Source organism: Eutrigla gurnardus (assembly GCF_963514095.1).
Source record: "Eutrigla gurnardus genome assembly, chromosome: 10".
NCBI classification, from domain to species: domain Eukaryota; kingdom Metazoa; phylum Chordata; class Actinopteri; order Perciformes; family Triglidae; genus Eutrigla; species Eutrigla gurnardus.
In genome coordinates, this window is record NC_139924.1 from 25,872,037 (window position 1) to 25,894,373 (window position 22,337).

The window sequence follows — 22,337 nt, forward strand, 5'->3', positions numbered from 1 at the left end:
CGGTATCAGATTACACGACGTGGCACAGGCGCGTAAACGATGCATCTAACGTGTGTTTCTGTTGTCATTGTTCCGTTCCAAAGGAAATTGATTCAGACACAATCCCATGGGTGCTATCAGCAATGAATGGGAAAGGAGCAATTAAAACAACAGGCTGTGCATGGTCCAAACCAGGCTCTGATTAAGCCGCAGGACTTCTGTTTGTAATGCAAATGCAGAGGAGCCCAGTGTTGGTGGCTGTTATGACCACCCCGACCAGGGGGTCCGCCTCTCTGGATCAGGCTAATTACCTTAGCTCTTATAGGACTAGCCCTGCATTAGAGAGAGAAAACCTCTGCCTCCTCTGTATTCTCTCCCATTACCCCTGTGTAAAGGTTTCATTTGAATTCATGTCACACAAAAGTCCCACTCGGTACCCCTGTGCATCCCCAGGATAATTGGGTTGAAAGCATCCTCTCCTCCTCTGCCCGGCCTCCCCTTGGTCTAGATAAATAAATAAAAAGACAATGGCCGCGCAGCTTTCTGTAGAGGGGGTAAGACGAGTGAATGGAAAGATGAGAGAAGCCTGGAGCACGGGGACCAGTTATCCCCTCTTATAATCCCGGCCCTCCCCACCGTTGTCCTCGGTGCTGTGTGGGATTTGCATAAGGACCCGTGGTGCTGCCCTTAATTTAGCCCTCCTCAAGCATCTTCAAACATCGGCCAATAAGCTCGGCCCTTTTATCCTTCAGAGGAATCAGGCGTCCCTCGCTGGACACGAGCTGGAATACCTAAAGTGCTACTCAACAGATTAGATTCACTGTGGATCAAATGCAACAAGATCTGTTGGAGTACACGCATGGAGTCTCCCCAGTTAGTACCTTTTTACCACATTAGGTGCCATGTATGTCCACTCATCTTGTTTCCAGCATTCATATTTGTTTCTGTGAACACTAAACCTGGTGAGAGTCTCTGTGATGAAAGGCCTACCTGAGGGTAATTAGATACAAGGCCACCCTCTGGTTTTTGTGTGTGTTTTTTTTGGTTTGTGTGACCGCGTACATGCTAGCGGAGTGAAGCCGTGCTGCACCCCTGTGAGCTGTAACATGTGAATGACACCAGGCTTCAGGGCATTCTGTCTCTGTTTGTTCTGCTGCCTCCACAGGGACCTCCATTAGCTCCAATTAGCTCTCGCTTGAGCTCGCCTGGTCACATGAAGCCGCACATCCCATTAAAATGCAGACAATTGAATACATATGGAGACATTTTTAACATTTCAGCATTCGACTGTATGCACTCTTCCTGAACAACTTCTTCCTTTTACCCCCCTTCCCTCCCCTTGCCAGTATTGCGAGATGACTTCAGACAAAACCCGACAGATGTGGTGGTGGCAGCCGGAGAGCCTGCAATCCTTGAGTGTGTTCCTCCCAGAGGCCATCCCGAACCCACCATCTACTGGAAGAAAGACAAAGTGCGAATTGACGACAAGGATGACAGAATCACCGTGAGTTCTATTACCATCTGTTTTAATACCTGACTCAATATGAAGAGGTACCGTCACCGTCTCTAAATGTATTTTTAGTCTCCCGGCGCTTAGAGAAGAGCTCATTCACTAGATTTGACAGTGTTTCCATACGCTGGAAGCAAGTGAGGGATCACTCCGCTGTTGCTCCGGTGCATAGGGATGAGAAAAGTGTGAGGAAATTCTAAACTTTTTTCTTTAGATTCGAGGAGGGAAGTTAATGATCTCCAACACGAGGAAGAGCGACGCTGCCATGTACATCTGTGTCGGCACCAACATGGTCGGAGAGAGAGACAGCGAGACGGCACAAGTCACGGTGTTTGGTAAGCTTCTCCGGAAACTTTAGTGTCTCCTCTGTGATGAATCAGAACTGCAGTATTCACACTGACATAAACCCATTGAATGAAATGAATGAAGTGTCATCTTTTTTGTTTATCTTCCTGCAGAGCGACCGACCTTCGTCCGGAGGCCCATCAACCAGGTCGTCCTGGAGGAGGAGACGGTGGAGTTCCGCTGCCAAGTCCAAGGAGACCCTCAGCCAAACGTACGCTGGAGGAAAGATGACGTCGATGTTCCTCGCGGGAGGTATGTGCATCTAAAAGTGCTTTATCTCAAGAGAGGACGGTTCCTTGAGACAGTGTTGCTGCCAGAGTGCATTAAGTACTTCTATTGGAGCCTGCACACAATGCACAATACATACTCAGGATAACCCTCGGGTGCCCTAGAAGGCAGCTCCCACAGCCAGGACGGGGGCTCCACGGTGTCTCATGTCAAGGAAGGGGTCTCCACAAAGACAAACACATATTGAACCAGACAATTAAAACCTGAGTGACAGGTCAGTGGACAGGGGAGCCTGAAAGGTAAAGACACCTTGTAAAAAGCAGACATGATGACAGGAGATGCAGGGAGACGGGCTAGCAGCTGACGTCGCCCTCAGGTGCATCTGTTCAGGTGAAATCTTGGCAGCGAGGCAACCTGGTAGATCATCACTCCCTCCCTCACACGTTTAACCCCCATTCAGCCTCCGCCCCCCCCTGCTGATATGACATATGTATCACTCACGGTTGCAAAAAGACACCGATGAAAGAAAGGCAATTTCAAGCCTGCAATTAACTGATAAATGCTCACACCGTTGCCAGCTATAATCTTACTTCCTGTTAAAAAAAAAGCCCCCGATGACATGCTCGCTGCTTCACCGTGAGTCAACCAGGACTCGGAGTCACTGTCGGGAGTGGACTTCAAAGAGACCGGCGTTCTGTCCCCCAGCCAAACAAGCCAGTCACGCGCTGCTTGGATCACCTCATAAAACACACACTCAACGGAGCCGACATGACTCGAGGCTAGCGGCGGAGCGGCGCGTGGGCGGGTTGTTTGTGTCTGATAAGACTTCGGTTCACCGGGCGGTTCGACGTGAGCGCCGTGCCAAAGCAAACACGTATCTCACTGGTGTCTTTGAGAGGGACGGAGTTCATTTTGTGTATTAATTAACAGATTGTGGGATGAGTGTCATGTGCCTGCGTCCTCGCTTACTATCTCGTCCCTTTGAAGTTATTTGGATATGGAAAAAAAAAAAGTAACACTGCCAAAATGAAGAAGCGATAAATATCGCAGTGTTTCTAATTACAACGTGAGCGCTTTTGTTTTCCCCGCCATGTTTAATTCTCTAGTTTTCCTTTGAAGCGGGAAGCATGAAGACTGAGATATTCTAATTCTGACATTTTCTGCTGCCTTTGTTGCGTGCCAAAAGGAAGAGACTCATATTGTTAAGTGACGAGCTGTTCCTGCTTTCTCGTTCTCACTTAATAAACATCAAGCGGGGCTCGTCTCTGACTGACGGAGGGTTTGTTCAAAATGCCCACGCAAGAATAGTTTCCAGTTTAGATAGCGGGCAAGTGCTCGGAAAGAAGAAATAAAACAGCTTCTGTCGCACACAGCCATCGTGTCGTTCCACTGTGGGCGTCTGGAGCTCTATCAGTAGTGGTCTTCAACATAGGAATGAAAGAGGACTGAAGATCAAGCACTTCTATATGCAGCGGGGAGCAGTTGCTGTTTGCTCTTTATCCCAAAAGGTCACACCGTCCTTATTATTATGGTAAGCTGTAAAAAGAGAGACTTAGTAAGGCCGCTCCCTCTTAACCATCAAACTGTTTTAACTCGTCTTTGCTGGTCCCTTTACACACACCGGGCATGTCTTTGTGTCTTTCCTATGGCCGCTTGTGTGTGTGTGTGTAACTTTCATACGAGGAGGGAAGGGAAATGGAGCCTCAGCTGAGTAAACAGGTCTTTAATATGCTCAGTGGCTCCAGCAGCCTCGCAGGCAAACACATGCACACGTTGGCACGTCGACATAAAACACACCAGGATGGCACTGGCTCCGGTCTCTGCGGAGCAGCAGAGGAGACGCGGAGCCGCGAGGACGCTTTCAATTAGAGGACAAAGACAATAATGTCTGTTTGTTAAAAAAAAAGATCTAGATCAAAATCACCAAACAAGCTCTCGTACTGCTATGTGACAAACTAGGTAATTTAATATCTCTCACTTATGATGAGAAATCCCTGTGAAACCATTCAGATTAGAGTCTGTCAGTAAACAGGTACATTATTACTTCAGGTGTGGTAATTATCATTGGGAATTTAGATGTTTGTGTGGATTCTTATATCTTATATTAAGGTTAAGTTGTTTGTGTGAGTTTTAGTGATATTTCTGTTTGCACGGCCTAAATAATGACCTTTAATCGTGTTTATTCAGCTGGACTGTATTTGAAACGATGCCATATTATAGGATCTAGTTCTTTAAAAGACAAATATCCCAAGTTCTAGTTTTTATCGATTTTTCTTATTGTTATTAATAGTTGTTTCATCATCTGGGATCCCAAAGAGGACTACATGTTGCCATCAGATGTGGAAAAATATTTCTACATTAGTGTTTCTGAGGGGGGGAACTTGAGTTATAAGACCAATATGTGTGCTGAAGAACAATAGTTAATTGGAGCTTTAATTATTATCAGGGTAGAAGGAGACGGGATTAAAATCACTGACCGGCACATTCAATATTAAAATCACCCAGCGTCCCCGAGAGAAATGAATTTAGTGTGAATTTGGCTCATTCTTTTTACCAATATACATAAGATTAGATTCAGATGGTGGAGTAGTGTGTCGTCCCGGGGGAAAGTCTTTGGCATGTGTCATCACGCAGCTGGATTGTGGCTCTGGGCTTATTTCAGGTGCATCTATGAGGCCACATTTGGTTATCATATGTAAGATTTTCTAATTTTTGTATTCATATCAGAATCATATTGATCTTTCAAGCATCTCTGCAGAAGTAGCGACTCCCAGACCAGAGAGGACAGGAGGAGAGAGCTTTGTGCCTCTGGATGGAAGAGTTTCTGCCAGAGTCTATGAATCCTGGTGAAAAGACTTGGTGTGTGTGTGTGCGTGTGTGTGTGTGTGTGTGTGTGTGTGTGTGTGTGTGTGTGTGTGTGTGTGTGTGCGTGTGTGTGTGTGTGTGTGTGTGTGTGTGTGTGTGTGTGTGTGTGTGTTATCTCCCACCAGCTCAGTGTGTGGCCCACGACTGCCTCTCCTTTGGTTTCCCTCTCCCTCCTCATTTCCTCCGGACCCCTGTACCCTCTCCTGCACCTTATCAGAGCCCCTTTGGTCTTGCAGTCTATCTGTATCCCCCCCCCCCCCCCCCCCATGTCCCCGTTGACCTCCACAGCAAAACCCCTGCAACATTCAGCAGAAAGCCTTTCTTTCTAACTCAATCCCTTTGTGGCGTGTGTGTGTGTGTGCATGATGGAGGTGTGTGCAGGTCATTCTATTTGAGAGAGCTGTTAAAACGAGTGTGACACCGGCGCCTCTGTTATGCTGACCGTCCAGTTTCAGTGATTTCTCGCCTCCACAGCTCAGCAGAATAAAAAGAGGGCAGACTGTGATTCCTCCTCCATGACTTCCCCTCATATCTAAGAGGATACATCTGGTATTTATGAGAGCCTGCATGTGTGGAATAGGAGCAGAATGATCAGCAATATAGTTTTATTTTTATGGCTTTATTGATGCTGGTTGTGTCGACATCAAAGAAATGTGAATTAAATAATAATGTTTATTATAGAGGATATAAAACATGTTGGTTTTGCATTCATGAGGAAGACGTGCAGCTGATCATTCATTATGTATCAGAGCTTTCCATCTTCATGGGACGGCAGAAAAATACTCACAAAAATACTTTCAACCATGTAACATAATAGTAAACAGCTGTTTTTCATAAACCTGACGAAGCAAACATAAGTGTTGTTTTGTAGTGTGATGTCATCCCAACAGAAAAATAATAAAAAATGATATTTCCAGTTGAAATACATTCGTTTGAATGTTGTTCTGAGCGACACGAAGAGAGTGTAAGATTCATGTCCATGTATACAGATCACACGATTTCTGACTATTTCACAAACTGCCTTGAGACTGTGTTGCTTAGAAAGTACAAATGGCTGCCTCAGCATTATGCATCTGACTTCCCCTGCTCGAGTTTTCTTTCTTCTTCACATGCTCACGAAGAGAGAACGAGGAAGAGTGGCTTCGGGCGTCAGTCAATGAGCTGTACTGTTTTTTATATATATATATATTTTCCAGTACAACCATGGGTTCTGCTCCAAACCACCTTGACTAAGTAAATACTGCCCTGCTGCGACATTTCCTGCGGCCCTCGGAGAGAAGTAACTCTTTTTAAAGGCAAATTTAGGATCAATTTGCTCCCCACAAACCTCCGCCCTAACCATAAGGGTTGAAGTCTCGCCAAACGTATCTTTGATTAATGTTGGATAGAGTGATGCATGTGAGTCGTCCTGATTGGAAGGCCCTGACCCGGCTCGGTGCATGAGAGGTGCCAAGAGGGAGCAGAAAGAAAGAAAAAAAAAACTGGCTGAGGGTCTTAAACAAGGAAGATGAGAAGCGATCGCGGTTAATTGATTCCCTCTCATGGGTGACGGGGCCTGGACAGGTGGACTCCGGCTTCTTTTTGATCGGGACGTGGTAAAGTAGCAGTTAGATGGTGTGAAACTGGATCAGACTGTCAGGATGAAATGGAGCAGAGAGGTGGTGGGGGGGGAGGGCCAGCTGGGATTAGTCCTCCGCTGTATCTCCAGTCTGACTCATGTGCTGGGAGTTGGCACACGACCCTTCTGCCTACCGCCGGCTGCATTCAAACACACACACACACACAGAGGACGAGGCTGATAAGATCCTCCAGGTTGAGTCATGACTCCACACATCCACTCATCCACACACAGAGACGCCACGATGCTCTTAATGTGGGTGAATTGGCACGAGTCTGAAGGTGGAACACGGGTGAGACAGTTTGAAGGCCAAATCCTCGAAAGATGAACCTGAAAGATCTTTTGCCTTTAAAGTTTTGCCCAATAAAGTTGTCATCTTTGCGCGGACTTCTTAGTGCAGCGAACGCATCGCGCTGACGGGCCAGAAAAGCCCGGCTTTGTCTTGGCGTTTGCTTACATTCCCATCACTCCTCGTCTCCCTGCATGAGTGAATGACTCTGCACATGTGTGGATATGTGTCGGGTGATTGTATACTTTGTTCTCTGTAGCGAGTGTGTGTGTGTGTGTGTGTGTGTGTGTGTGTGTGTACAGTGTGCCTTGTTCTCGTTGAAAACGAGGGAGAGTGAACTTGGTTCTCCGTTCCTTCTACATGTGCAATTACATTCCTCTTCTAATAGAGAACAGAGCGCTACTCCCGATTCAGCCTCAATAAAGAGCTACTGTTCCCGTTCTGTGTGTACTTACGTGTGTGTGTGTGTGTGTGTGTGTGTGTGTGTGTGTGTGTGTGTGTGTGTGTGTGTGTGTGTGTGTGTGTGTGTGTGTGTGTGTGTGTGTGTGTGGCCACAACTACCTCTTATCCCTGAGTATTTCCACTCATCCTGTCATCTGGGCTGATTCCATATAGGAAGTTGATTACAGATTGATTGGGCTCATGTTTCCCCTACTAATGCGTCACAGGCCAGCCTGAGGTTCTGTTCTGAGAGATTTCATGGAGACGGGTCCAAGAACAATAAGCATAGTGTGTGTGCGTGTGTGTGTGTGTGTGTGTGCGCGTGAGTGTGTGTGTGTGCAAAGGGGCTCGGTCATGCAGACGTCAGGCTGGAGGAACCTGCATGAGCAGGTGAACTGTTTCACGAGTTATCACGCCATATGTAGCTCTGCATGTTCTTAGAGAAAAATCACTATATTTGTGTGTATATATACACACAAATCCTACATTCAAATAAATCTATTTCAAGTATAATTTTTTATTTTTATTTTTGCATGTTCCCGCTATATGCTGTCACAGAAAGAGAGGGTTTCCTTTTTTTTCAGATTTTTTAGGTATGCAACATTAAAAACGTCATTATATGCAATACTTGGCTTTATGACTAAAGACACTGTTGCCAATAAAGTTGTAATATTTGGTTTTCAGACACAATCCTCTGCTTATTCCTATTTAAATGCATCAGGTGCAATGATTACATCATGTAATTACCCAGGTGAAATTAATTCATGTGGAACATTGTTTGGTGCAAAGACAAGACATTTGCAAATTATTCACCTTGTACTTTCAAATATGAATATTTCCCATCGGGCTCAGCTGTACCTTTAGCAGTTGCTAACAGGCTAACCTAACAGAGGGGATCTGGCAGACCTACTAAACATGAGCATATTAGCGTTGGCATTGTGGGCGTGTTAGCATGCTGTCAGTAGGTTGTTTGAGAGTCTCATCCTGGTTTCCCCTGGTGTTTTCCTGAAGCCCTAACGAACTCTGCTCCATGACTCGTCTTCCAAGTCAGTAGTTCATGTTGAGCAACCCGTTGTACCCGGAGGCGTTGAGTGGGACGACGCTCTCCGTTGTTTGTTTTTCATCTGACAACAGGCGGCGTCCCGAAAGGTGCAGTCTCATTCCTCTGGATTCGCTTTCAACAGTAAATGCTTTATTCATGCCCCCCCCTCCTCCTCCACCATTACCTGAACTGTTCATCCCCTCTCTCTAGAACAAAGCATTCAGTCATGACTCAGTCAAATAATCGTTATGGCTCTTTAAGTACCCGTGTGGATATGAGGAACTGGCAGCAAGACTTGAGGAATGTGCTTCAATAAAGCTGCCTTTGAATGCTTGCTCAGGAAATGTCATAACAGCAGGTGAAAAGAAGGAGAAAGAAAAAAAAACGGAATAAGACAGGACAGATTAGTTTTGCAGCTGCCGGTGGCAAGCAGCCATCGGTCCACCTGATGGCCGAGCAGAGGGGTCTTTCCCACTCGGAGGGAAATGGACCGTCGCATGCTGTTAGTCTAAAATCACATCAGAAACCAGGGCCGTAAAACATCGTTTGTTGCCATATCTAATAGTCCGATGTATTATCCAGATCCACCTTCATGTGCACACCTCACAGTTTAAAGTACAACTCTACTACTTCATCTTTTCTATAATGATTCCCCCTGAAGAGACCCAAAATGAATGCATCCCTCTATAACAAGTACTATGTGTGTAGCTAGAGCCGAGTAGAAGGTATCCTTCTGTGCCACAGATCTCTCCTGCCATCGAAAAGCTATTAAAAACACATAAAAGAGTCGTGCAGCTGCACTGGGTGGAATATTTCTTCATTATGATGAACACTGTAGTTTGTTGTGATACAACTCCGTGACTGCGTTTTTAAATCTCTGAAGGGTTCGCTCCATGTCGGACACATCGCTACTCTTTTTCATGTGTTTTTAATAGTAGTTGGACTACAAGTTTGGAGTTTTTATGGTAGTATAATAAAAGGGTAATATAATGTCAGGCCTATCCGTTGAAGACCCAAAAACATTATGACTTTGGGGACTCCAAGTTGTAATATATATATATTTTTTAAAAGCAGCAGATGGCGTAAAACACACTGCATGGATCTCATCTCAATTTTAAAAATATTCCAGTATGATATTGGAGTTCTACACTGGGCGTTTTAAAGGGGCAACAGAGAGTCTGTTCGTCTCAACCCTTGACTGGACAGCAGAAGGCTGTCAGGCTGACAGACTACCACCCCCACCGCCAGCATACTACTTCCACACTGCCGGGGGCAAGCACCCTCTTCCAATCCCAGACTGGGACACCAGACCGGCATTTAAACCCACCAACACTTGATCACTGCAGCAGGATGGAAATTGTGGCCAACTCTAGTTGATTCAGTCAGTTGCTTCACAATGAGAAGATGCATAGAGTTATTGCAACCACACATACAAAGGTCTGTTTTAAACATATATCCACTCACAGAGAGAAACATCTCATGAATATTGAATGAGTTTTGAGGGTTCCGACTGAACGCACACCTCTGTGTACTCTGTGTCATTGTTGAATAATTGATCCGCCCCAATGCAATCTCCATTTGTCAGAATGAACAGTTGTTCCTCTCCATGAGGAGATACACTTTACAGCCCCGACAGCCATCGGTGAAATACTGAAGCGCATCTTATTCGCCACAGTTTTTAATGTTTTATTTAAACGGAACAGTATTTGTCATTTAAAGCGATTTTCATGAGGTCGCATCTTGCGTTGACAGGTACGAGATCAAGTACGACAAGGACGACTACGTGCTGAGAGTGAAGAAGGCCTCCGTCAACGACGAGGGCGCGTTCACCTGCGTGGCGGAGAACCGCGTGGGCAAGCTGGAGGCCTCGGCCACGCTCACCGTCCGAGGTAAGAAACACCTTTATTGTTTTTCGTCATTTTTTGTGACGGAGAAGTCACAAACCAACAAGGTAATTGTACGCCGATATGAGGTCCAGATTGGCGTTTTTTACTCCACAGGGTCCCCTTTACACAAATCCAGAATGCTGACTCCCACAGCCAAGGAAGATGTAGACAGTCTATGAATCTGTTTAATTATTTACATTTCCAAGTGCAGCGTCGACACACTCTGCCGACCCCCCCATCGCGGCGGTGGTCTGCTGGCCACGCTGCAACCACCCAGTCAGCAAAGCCATTTCACAGATTACTGGTGCACACCGCCAGTCCCACACCTGGGGTTTGCAAGGTTAATAAAAACATTCTAACCATAATTCTCCTCTTTTCACCACTCGTCTTCCCATTAAACCCAAGTGGTTAAGGTCTCTGTGGAGGCTGTTAGAGCAGCGCAGGCAGGCAGGCAGAGGGAGTTAAAACAAGGTCTGGGTTAGAAGGTGGATTTGTATCTTAGAAGTAGTATCTTAGTGTTTAACTTGACAGCTACTCACAGAGGACCCACTGGAAAACCATTTCCTGAGTCTTCTGGATGGAGAGTGGGATTTCAGAAGCTGCGGTCTCTTCACTCTGAAATCTTTCTGTGATCTCTCTCTTCCCTTCTTGCTCTCTATTTTCTGCTCCGTCCATCAACACAAGTGACAAACACACCTCCACCTTGCTATTACAAACATGCCATCTGTAGAATTGCAGATTTCATTAATGCAGGCAGGAAAGGTCCAGTGGTTTATTTGTCTCAGTTGAGGAAAACCTGTCCCCACAGGCATTTAAAGCGATGGTTTGGAGTAAAATGCACCCGAGGTAATTTCCACCATGACATCCAGCCAAACACCCCCTCAGAAGCATTTTTAGCGATGGTCAGCATTGGTCAAGATAGGGCTATCAGCCGAATGGCTTAGTACTAGCGCTATGGTACATTTTGTATATCTCGTAAATTACCCCACTAATAATGCATGGAAGGTTACCAAACTGCTGCAGTAGTACACATAGGGTCTGTACTCACAAAACGAGGCATTTTAAAGTTTGTACGTACACCAGGAGTTTATTTAAAAGAACACTTGCCTGATAGCTTCTATCCTCTGCTGCTAGCGGCGTCGACGCAGCACTAGCGTTAGCAGCCGAGGATAGAAGCTATCAGGCTATCAGTTTGGTAACATTCCATGCATTATTAGTGGGGTAATAGATATACAAGATGTACCATCATGCTAGTACTAAGCCGTTCGGCTGATAGCCCTATCTTGACCAATGTTGGCCATCGCTAAAAATGCTTCTGAGGGGGTATTTGGCTGGATGTCATGGTAGAAATGACCTAGGGTGCATTTTACTCCGAACCATCGCTTTAAATTGAAAGTTATTTAGCCACAAGGGGGCACTCATACCAGAGTGCCTTTAACATTCGGAGGCTTTCAGTTTATCGCTATAACTATTTAGTGGACAGAAGCTGCTGGATCCTCCCTGCCATGCTTTACCCTGTGCCAGAAAAGTGTTGGCCCCAACATGTCATTCATTCTGACTTTGATTTCTTTTTGTCTTATTTTTATTATGTTCGTTCTTTTTGTTCGTCCTTTTATATGTTTGTGCGTCTTAATTTGTTCCTTTTGTGTATCCACCCCCCATTGTTGTGTCTCCAGCTCGCCCCGTCGGTAAGTACCCATCCTTCTGATTTGACTCCATCCCGCATGCCCTCTCCACACACATGACTGCCTGACGACCAATTACCATTGCTTTGACATTAGTGCTTTGAACTAACACCGGTGTCACATCACATTCTGTACCCTTGGAATTCTTGTTTGCAAATAGTTTTCTCGTCTGTGGAGATTTTCCAGCTGGATTACTAAAACACTAATGGCCCATTACACCAGGTCTGTTTGTTAATTGAGTACGATGCGTGATTAATTAATGCAGCAACTTGACAGAAAATAGAGACAAAGCTCCAAACAAAACACTTCATTTTCATACGGATGTATGTTTTGAAACAAATTAAATACATAGACCAGCGTCTTGTATTTAATAAGATACCATGGAGCAATTTGTCCAGGCAACATTTGGTTTAAAGAAAGATAGCATTACTTAGTGTATTCCTTTAGTGTTTACATTTTACTACTAGACCAACCGCCACATAATTGATATTTTGGCTGAAGGCTCTATAGATCTATAGATTCTGATCCTGAGAGGGCTGGCGGTCTGCTAGTCTCAGGCATCGTCATCTCATATGGTCCAGGATGTGTTGAACTTGCAAGTCTTGAGGCCATCTGTGGATTTTCTGGAGCACAAAGCTGAGATCTGTTTGTTTTGGACGAGCTTGTCTCCTTCTGAGCCTCACAACAGAGCTGGGGATCTCATTGTATTTCCCCCGTGGTTTGGGTGGGGGAGGGGGGAGTTCAAGACAGAACCAAATATGATACACTTAAGGTGATGAATTGTTAGAGGAAGTGAGTTAAACTCTGGTGAAAAAGGTGTGTTTTGTGAGAGTAGAAACCAGGACAAAGAAAGGAGAGTAAAAAAAGGATGGCAGAAGTTTGTGTGGAGACGGGCTTTGACTGGCAGGAAATCCCAGACACTGCCGGCAGGACTTCAGTTGCCAAAACAGCAGTTGCCATTCTGCGATTGTCAAACTGTCAGCTTTCAAGACGACGGAGGAAATTACACATTCACTCTGCCTGTGGGAAGAGACGGTAATTGCCGTCGACTTCTGAATAAAATATGATTGAACGTGGGATTTTAAAGGAGGAGGGAATGCGTGCCCGGGTCTACTGAATGGACGTCTGTCTCTCTGTCCGTTTGTTCTCTGCTGTTTGTATGCCGAGCCCCTTCACCGAGCCGGCAGGTGTGGCTCGTCATGAATTAAATATGGGTGGCCGATGATGTGTTACCTCAGGAGGGGACAGAAACATGTCATTAAGGGTCTCTGAATCAAAAACAGGGCCAGTGTGAGTTTGCCCTGAGCCTATCTGGGAAACTGTCGCACACTGACTTCCTCTTGATTTGTCTGAATTTTTGATCTGTTCTTCTCTGTGGGCTTCCCTTTTCTTTTTCTTTTTTTAGGTTTGCCCCCCTTGAAATTCCCACAAGTACCTTTTCACTATACTTTTCTAGAATCTAGAAAGGTTTAAAATAGTGCTGCAGGTATAGAATGACCCCCAGATTAACCTCAGGCCAGCAGGAAAAGCTAGAAACTACCATTTCGATAAATTCTGTGCAATAGAAAACATGCACAATTTGTTTATATCAGTTACAAAAAGATGGATGATGCCACGTTTTTGGCAACAATGAAGATTTTGTTCTTTTAATAAATTTGTTGGAATCTACAATCAGGAATACAAGCCTATCATTAACCTCAAAAACATTCACTTAAATTAATTCTGTTTCAAAGAATACATGTGGAAATAAGTTGGGTAAACTCAATTCTATAACTGAAAAAGATAAATGATTTATATGTGCAGTGCACGGGAAAGAAGCGATGAAGAACATGTGAAAAAGGAATACGGCCGGTTGATGCAGCGATAGGGAGCCAGGCAGGAAGGTGTTAAACCACATTTTCTAGCGAGTAGTTAGTGATGCGGCGTGTGGGATGAAACGGAGCAGAGGAAGTGGAGGGAGGGAACTGAGTCCTTGCCAGAGCATGATTTAGGAGCTCTGTATCAGGCCCAGCATTGTGAGAGCCACGAGATATCCAAGCTGCAGAAGGCCAAACGGGAAGGCAGTAAATCTGTAGCCATCTGTACCATTCCCAACTGTGTGTATCTTTGACAAATACACACACACACACCCCAAAAAAAAGGGATTACATGGAGAAATCAGCCAAATGGGAAGAGTTTGGCCTTACTGGAACCAGCTGGCTTGTCAGTGAAATGACTTACAAAGAAATCAAAAGAAACAGAACGGGTGCAACAATTCTTTCTTCTTCATTTTTGTCACAGAATTTATTACAATTTGTGAGAAAACTGCCTCTAATATCCTTTACTCAGAGTCTTTAATGTGTTGACTTTCATTATCGCTGCATGTTTCCTCCTATAAGGAACGTGTCGTTGATGTTTTATCTTGGCAAACACGGGACTAAGACCCCGCTGACAGCAGTAGAATAAACACGTAGAGGTCGTGGGTCATGCAGTCAATTACCTCAGGTCAGAGTTCAGAGATTTTCAGAGATCTGGCATAATTGTTGTAATATTCTGCAGTTGTTATTAGGAAATGGGAGTCCAGGTTACTGGTGATTCATAGGATTATGGACTAAGGATTAAAACATCTTCATCATAGACATTTTTGATTATTTAGGATAAAACAGACATCTTAAATCAATGTCAGTCTATGTTGCTATAAAGTTCCTCAACATATCATTGCATTATTATCCCAGTTTTGCTTTCATCAGCCTGGAAATGTGAGGGAGAGGTGGTATGAAATCCCTAAGCTCCCATCACTGAATGATCGAGGAGCATAACACCAAAAGAACTCCTATCTAATCTCTAAACTCCTCTCTCTTTATTATTGAACTGCATCTGCCAAGTTGTCAGTCAGAATAGTCTCACTCGGTCCAGACTGTGAGTGTGTGTGTGTGTGTGTGTGTGTGTGTGTGTGTGTGTGTGTGTGTGTGTGTGTGTGTGTGTGTGTGTGTGTGTGTGTGTGAGACAACCGGTCTGGCTCGTGATGGACTCATGAATATTGACTGAGAAAGCTCCACGCTACCATTTGAAAGTTCGATAGCGTTCTCCAGCCTTTTCCTCTGTTTGACGGTGAGCTGTTAGCTTGACGCGTGGTAAACACGGGATCGGTGTTTTCTGTCTCTCACTCGCTGTTGATACAACTTTGATCAGAAGTACTGAGCCACTTCAGATCTTGACTTTCATATGAGATGCATTCTGGACGTCCTAACATCTCACATATGGAAAGTCAGACATGTGTACCCCCCTTATGTGTCTTCTTACCTGTTGTGGGTGTTTTTAGGGGCATGGGTGTGTTGTCTCAGATCTAAATGCCAATGTGACTGTCATTCATTCAGCCTCAGCCTTACCTGGATGAATGGCCAACCTGGTTACCATGGCAACGACAGTCATCGGTGTCCTTCCTCCTGTTCAGAGCCGCTAGAGAGCGAAAGATTGATATAACGCTGCATGGAAGTCGTTGTACGGCACTCCCATTTTGATTTGAGCGTGTGGTGTATATTGCTTGTTTTTGCTTGAACCCCCCCCCCCCCTCCCCCCCCCAGCCCTGATAACCTCCAGCCCTGATGTCTGACCTCACTGTGTACCACTGGTCTTCCTCACACTGGTGTTTCTTGCCCTTTGACTGCAGCTGCACCCCAGTTTGTCATCCGCCCGCGGGACCAAATCGTGGCTCAAGGCCGCACTGCCGCCTTCCCATGTGAAACCAAAGGAAACCCTCAGCCCGCCGTCTTCTGGCAGAAGGAGGGCAGTCAGGTAGGAACCAACAATCTCAAAAACATGTTGTGGAAATATAATAACTGTGTTCGTCTGGAGGATTCATTATCTAGCATTTTCTTTGGATTGCCTTGACTGTACGCACAATTGCTGAGTACTTACGAGTCTCCTGCACTGCAAATACACACACACACACACACACACACACACACACACACACACACACACAAGTACACTATCTGTCGTCAGTATCTTTACTACAGACATAGATACACCTTTGTTCTCGGGAGCTGCCAAGCGACAGTGAGCCTGGCACAGTGCTAATCGGTTTCCCGTGACCTCTCCGCTGATAAGAACGATCCTATCCCTCACTCCAGCAGATAACCCATTCAAATACCTGGGTGTCCTCACAATGCTCAACAACAGTGCCAATTAGGAGCCTGTTGGGGCTTGTAGATGAGCCAGAGATATGATTCAGCTCTGGCTAAGGTTCCAACACACACACAGACACACACAGTCTGCAGGGCAACGATTACAGCAAACCTCCTCTTAAAAGAGTGAACCGAAGACATTTTGCTTGCATGTTTGGTGTAACCCTTTAGCATCACCAGCATGTGACCTCCAGTAAAGCTTATGACTCAGTGACACTGATTGATGTTGTGGACTTGCTCAGATAGATCAGATTAATATCCAGCGTGAGCCTCACGTCGTCATTAAAGATGAGCCACTTGAAAATAATGCACTACAAACACTTGTACAAGCAGTTGCACGCCCTCGCCTGCATTTATCTCCGTCTTTGTGTTTATATATGTTCTCACCCACACTCACATACCGACAGTACAAACGGTATTTGTTAAGAGAACAAATTAAAGCTAATTCAGTGTGTTAATTAACAGTCAGAAAGGCCTTTTTCCTCACACTTGAGGATAATGGAGTGTACGTATCTCATGCTATTTCTAAAGATGCATAGAGCCTAATTAAAAACAAAAAGAAACAACATCGTTCGTCACATTAAAGCGATTAGGTGTAATTGAATCCAGTTAATGTATTTGAGGATCACAAGTACAAAAAAAAACAGAATAAAGGGCTCGGGGTAAAGTGGCTGCATAGCTAATCAAGAAGGACGTAGAGGTGATATTTTATCAGTCATCGGTCCTCGGAGATATAATGTGGGATTGATGACCCCTTCCTAGTCTTTAGCTATTCTAAAGATACATTTGCAGCATAAGCCCAACTCGTACTGGGTTGTCTTTGTGGGTAAATGAGCAGCTCAAAACTGCTGCAGAAAGAAAAGCAGTCGTGAAGCCAACAAGAGCAAAAGTTGCCTTCATAATACAGTGGAGCCTCTGGCTTGGCAGAAGAATAAGTATGAAACCAAGTCATCAAACTGTATACATGTCGGGAAGTGTGTGTGTGTGTGTGTGTTGCCAGGCTGTACTCGTTCCATGTTCTCAGAGTAATTGACCGTTTGTTGGTCTTCCTGCAGAATCTGCTCTTTCCCAACCAACCCCAGCAGCCCAGCAGTCGCTTCTCGGTGTCACCCAGCGGAGACCTCACCATCTCGTCTGTGCAGCGGGCCGACGCCGGTTACTATATCTGCCAGGCGCTGACCGTTGCAGGCAGCATCCTCGCCAAGGCTCAACTGGAGGTCACAGATGGTGAGGAGAAAAGGAAAAAAAACCTGATGCGTAACTTCTTCCATGTCAGGACGCCAACACAGGCCTGAGCACCACTGCAAACGTGCATAAAAACACAGAAACGTACTTTCAATATGCATTAAACAAATGATATCGGTATCAGTGACATCTGAATTTAGTTTAGCAAGGTTTTACTGTAATGTAATTCTTGCCTTGCTGAGTTTAGATGGGAATTTGGCCTTTAAAAAGCTGTGAAGTAGGGATGGGAATCACAGAGGAACTCACGATACGAGAATATCACAATATTTTTCCCACGATACGAGAATATCACGATATTTTGCCCACGATAACGATATCACGATTCTGCATTACATGATATATTGCCTGAAATCATCTATGATATGCATCACGATATCTGTGTATCTGAAGGAGAAAACTAAATTAATAAATTCCAAGATTTGGCGCCAGTGTATCACAGCAGGGAGTATCACGATATATCGATATTTCGATATATCGTGATACTCTCGTGATATATAAAGTATACCACAAGCATGTGCAGGCTTCACTTTCAGAGATGTCAGTGTAGCCATGACCTTGAGTTACTATGTTTTTTGCCGTAAAAAACACAATATATATATATATATATCTTGACACAATATAATTAACATGTTCTAGTTGTGCTTTTCGGAAAGAAAAAATAAAGCGTTGCCCTTGAGTTCCTTCAAGTTTAATGATCAGCCTTGTGTGAGTGGGCGAGCTGAGGGAGTGAGTGGAGAGAACGAGACACAGAGAAAGAGATTGAGTGAGTGAGTGACAATGGGTTTCCGTGAAATGAGTTATGTGGGAGCATCTAATCTGCTCAGCTGCTGCGATGGCGAGATCCACGGCCGTCCATATGTCTGCTGAAGTACCTGCTCGCAGAAAGATTAAAAGCACCGAAATAGGACTTCTATTGCGTGGAATATGAAGCAAAAAGGCGTGTTGACATGAAAGGGTGTGTGAGGCCGGTCTTAAAGGAAAGGAGACGATGGGAGGAGAGAGGACAGGAGGTCCAGGTCACGGTCAGGTCATGGCCACACCTGCCGCAGTCTCCGTGTGATTTACTGCCCTGAGCTCCCACAACAGTCTGTGGAGTTCAAGGAGATCTGTAATGAGAAATTCCTGAACCAGAGACCCAAGGCTTTAGTTGAGCCTTGCCTCCTCCCTCTGTCACTCTGACAGTCCATCAACACAAACGTCAGGCACATCAAACCCCCCGTTTGGTTATGCCTGTGTAGCTTACTGTCGTCTCGGAACGGGGAAATTATTGGAATATAAGACTCTTATTTAGCTAATAATGTTCAAATAATCCAGAGGACTAAAACAAGAAGTGAAACAGCCTTATTAAAATAAGTGCGACATTTGTCTTGTGGTAGATAATGAGAGTTTTTCTCTTTCCGTCTTACATGACCCAAAGCCAGCTGCTGTGCTATAAAACAAGCACAAGTGTTATACTTGGACGCACTTCCTTTTTTTTGTTCAGATGTAGCTGCCAGAGTGAAAATAAGGCTGGAAACAAGGATGTGATAATGTGTTGAAAGGTTACCGAGGTAGACTTGGTAATTAGCCCCTGCAGGTCTGACATCATTAATCCATACCTTCTAATTAATGTGGGTTCTGTGATGCCAGGGGAACTCCACATTATTCAACTCTAAATATATAAACTGCCCGCGTGCTGGAGTCCTAACTCTTTCTGAGATCACCTCTGACATACCCACTATTTCATTGAAGGAACCCACAGGCCTTTTTTTTTGGCACCTTATAACAAATTAGTATTAATTTAAAATCAAATTAGTGAAGAAACATAAAAGCACCGTCTTATCTGGTTATTTGTTGTTCAGATTTCGACCCGGTTCCTGTTTACACCTCATATGAGGAGGTTTCACCTTTCGTTGTGCCCCACGGTTCACATAATGAAGTATTTATCTGAACCACACTGAGTCAATAGGCAAGAGTCTCACCGCCAAACTGTACCACAGAGTCGAGAGGAGAGTATAAAAAGAAGGCGAACCGGGCAGTAACTGGAAACTGCTTAGCATCCCTCCGCCACATCAATGGCACTAGAAAACACTAGTCAGCTGTTTTCCCCCTGCTTCCTGGAAATACAGGATATGGTCTTTGTTCTGTGGTGCAATTACAAGACCTGCAGAGAAAATAGTCTACTTTATGATAGATACCCACATCCACCCCTAGTGTATTTTATAATCAATGCTGACACTCTGTTACAGTCGGGCGCCCTCGTGTGAACGCAGATTTCCGTCATATGGATCTCACATTTTTTTTTTTTTCTTCTTTCACATGACAGTGCTCACCGACAGGCCGCCACCCATCATCCGCCAAGGCCCATCCAATCAGACGCTCGGGGTGGACAGCGTGGCGCTGTTGAAGTGCCAGGCGTCAGGAGACCCCATCCCCTCCGTCAGCTGGCTGAAGGACGGGGTCAGTCTGCTGGGGAAGGACGCCCGCATGTCCCTGCAGGAGCTCGGCAGCCTGCAGATCAAGAGCATCAAGGTAACGGCCCGACGTCATATCACAGTAGCGTTGTCCATAACTAGAGTTTAACTGTAATTGTCGATTGCCAGGGCGGCTCCATTAATTGCTTCTCACTTTGTCGCCGCTCTGTTTTGTGGCCTTGGTTAAGTATCTTACGGGCATGCCTTCGGCACTGCAGGAGACGAGCTTTGTTAGGATTCAGTATGGCTTCAGCATGAATTTTAAGGTCCAAGGTTCTATAATGCTCTTAAAGAGATGAATAGGCAGCATTGATTATTTTTTATTGTTTGATAGTATCACTTAGTGGCAACTGGGCTCAGCTGTGCAGCGGTTGGATGGACTCCAGCTGTAGCATAGAAACATGTATGCACTTACAGACACACACACACACACACGTGTATAAAACACACACACATGTGTGTACACACACACTCATTTAGAGTAGATTAAATTTAAAAAAGCTCACGTACTGCTTTCCCCACCCGGAGGCCTCGGTGGAATATCTATTACGCTTGACAAAGCTGCCGAGCGCTGACATGTTATTTAATAAATGGAAGTAAAAAAAAAAAAAAAAAAACACAACAAACAAGCAAAGTTCCTAAGAGGGATGGAGAGACAGGCCAGCTGTCATCGGTCCAGGGGGCTCCGGCAGCAGCCCACCCCTAAATTGATTAGCCCGTCTTTGTTGTGGTCGCCAGGACAGTGGGGCGATGAGGAGGGGGGAGTGGAAAACTGATGGAAGGGTGGTGAGTAGAAAATAGAATTCATTAGGAAATTAGCGTCAGCACTCTGAGCCACTCACAAATGACACACCATTTGGCCAGCAGAAGGCTCGCTCATGAAGTCGCCCCGTCACTTTTCATTGTTTCAGCGATAGGAACGTGTATTCAGTTCTTCTGCTCTCAGGATGTGTGAAATGATTTGTATTCATATACATATATATATATATATATACGCATGTGTGTTCTACTTATTAGATTTCAGACTCTGGGATCTACACGTGCGTGGCCACCAGCTCCAGCGGTGAAACATCGTGGAGTGCTTTCTTGGAAGTCAAAGGTAAGATTCAAGGAGTTTATGATCATATGTACAGGAAATAAATGGCATTCTTCGTTTGCTGTCCACAGAATGACAAACAATGGAACATCTAAGTATAAAAATAGATAGGTTTTAAAAGGCAGCATGTGAGACGATATACACATATAATATAGCAGTTATAAAATCCCTGGTTGTGCTCCCATCGGCTGTTTAGGAGTCTGATAACAAGATGATGTAATCAGCAGTTTTCATGATGGTTTTTTTTCCGTTCAGAATCAGGAGGAGTTATTATCATGAAAACCCACGATGAGAACGAACTCCCAGGCCCGCCGTCCAAACCTCAGGTGACCGACGTCACCAAGAACAGCGTGTCCCTGTCCTGGCAGCCCGGGATGGCTGGAGCATCACCCGTCTCCTCTTTTGTCATCGAAGCCTTCAGGTTTGTGTTTGTTAACACACTTGATGTTCAAACATATTGCATGTAAGGAAAAATCATGTTTTTTTCTATTTCCATTGTAGTCAATCGGTGAGCAACAGCTGGCAAACGGTAGCAGATCACGTCAAAACCACCCAGTTCTCCATCAAAGGCCTCCGTCCCAACACCATCTACCTGTTCATGGTCCGGGCCGTCAGCAGCCAGGGCCTGAGTGACCCGAGCCCCATGTCGGACCCCGTCAGAACACAAGGTAACATCGCCACGGCAGGAATTCATTATATTGATGTGTTTATTGAAGACATGTATCGTCATAATCCCTTTTTTTCTGCAGTGAATAGCTCCACTGAAACACTGCCGAACTTCCCAGAGGTCAAACCCTCCATCCGAGCTTCCAGCTCATTAAGGCTACACTTTAGCAATTATGTAAAATAAGCATGTCTACTTCTGGAAGGCCTAAGCGAGTTAGTTGCTCTCCCTGCTATGTTAATGATCATAAAGGGAGAAAATGACTGCCTCCAAAACCCCAAAGAAGATTTGATTACTGCAGTGGACAGACCACAGTCTCCAGATTACACTGATATGATAAAAATAAATAACAAAAAGCAACATTTGGCCAAGCTCTGTCAGACGCAAGCCAAAAAGAAAAAAAAAAAAGAGTAGAGTCAATATGAATTGCAGCATATCTCTGGTGAGCTGACGCGAAGGCCTTGAGATGATGTATAGAGGCGTCTATTAACAATGGCATGCATTGATGACAAATTGATTTTTCACTTCTTTTTAACAGTGTTTGGCTTGTCTTGCCCTATTAATGTGGCCTGTGATTCATGGCCCTGTAGGGTTGTCTGCTTGAAATATATTTTCCTCTTGCTGGGTTTTTTTTTTTTTTTGCTTCCTTTCAGTAAATAGTTTGAAATGTGGCTTCAACCACATTCACTATCATTCACTGGAGTTTATTATGTGCGAGATGGGAAATGAAAACGAGTGTCATCGTGTCCGTTGCTCTCCCATTCAACATGCATTCAGAGCTCATTTCTTCATGCGGTCCATCAGTCAGGCTCCAGTAAGTCACAC

The 22,337-nt window shown here is 44.9% G+C and overlaps 1 protein-coding gene across 1 annotated transcript in view; it reads left to right on the forward strand.

Annotated features, from left to right (window-relative positions):
- Window positions 1-22,337, forward strand: part of robo2 (roundabout, axon guidance receptor, homolog 2) — a 146,457-nt gene that overhangs the window by 92,562 nt on the left and 31,558 nt on the right. Inside the window, exons 3-12 of the mRNA XM_084020157.1 lie at window positions 1,326-1,483; window positions 1,704-1,824; window positions 1,948-2,086; window positions 10,070-10,206; window positions 15,538-15,662; window positions 17,110-17,281; window positions 19,605-19,810; window positions 20,770-20,851; window positions 21,104-21,269; window positions 21,350-21,516. Of these exons, the coding sequence (XP_083876283.1) occupies window positions 1,326-1,483; window positions 1,704-1,824; window positions 1,948-2,086; window positions 10,070-10,206; window positions 15,538-15,662; window positions 17,110-17,281; window positions 19,605-19,810; window positions 20,770-20,851; window positions 21,104-21,269; window positions 21,350-21,516 (1,473 nt within the window). The remainder of the gene's footprint in view (window positions 1-1,325; window positions 1,484-1,703; window positions 1,825-1,947; window positions 2,087-10,069; window positions 10,207-15,537; window positions 15,663-17,109; window positions 17,282-19,604; window positions 19,811-20,769; window positions 20,852-21,103; window positions 21,270-21,349; window positions 21,517-22,337) is intronic.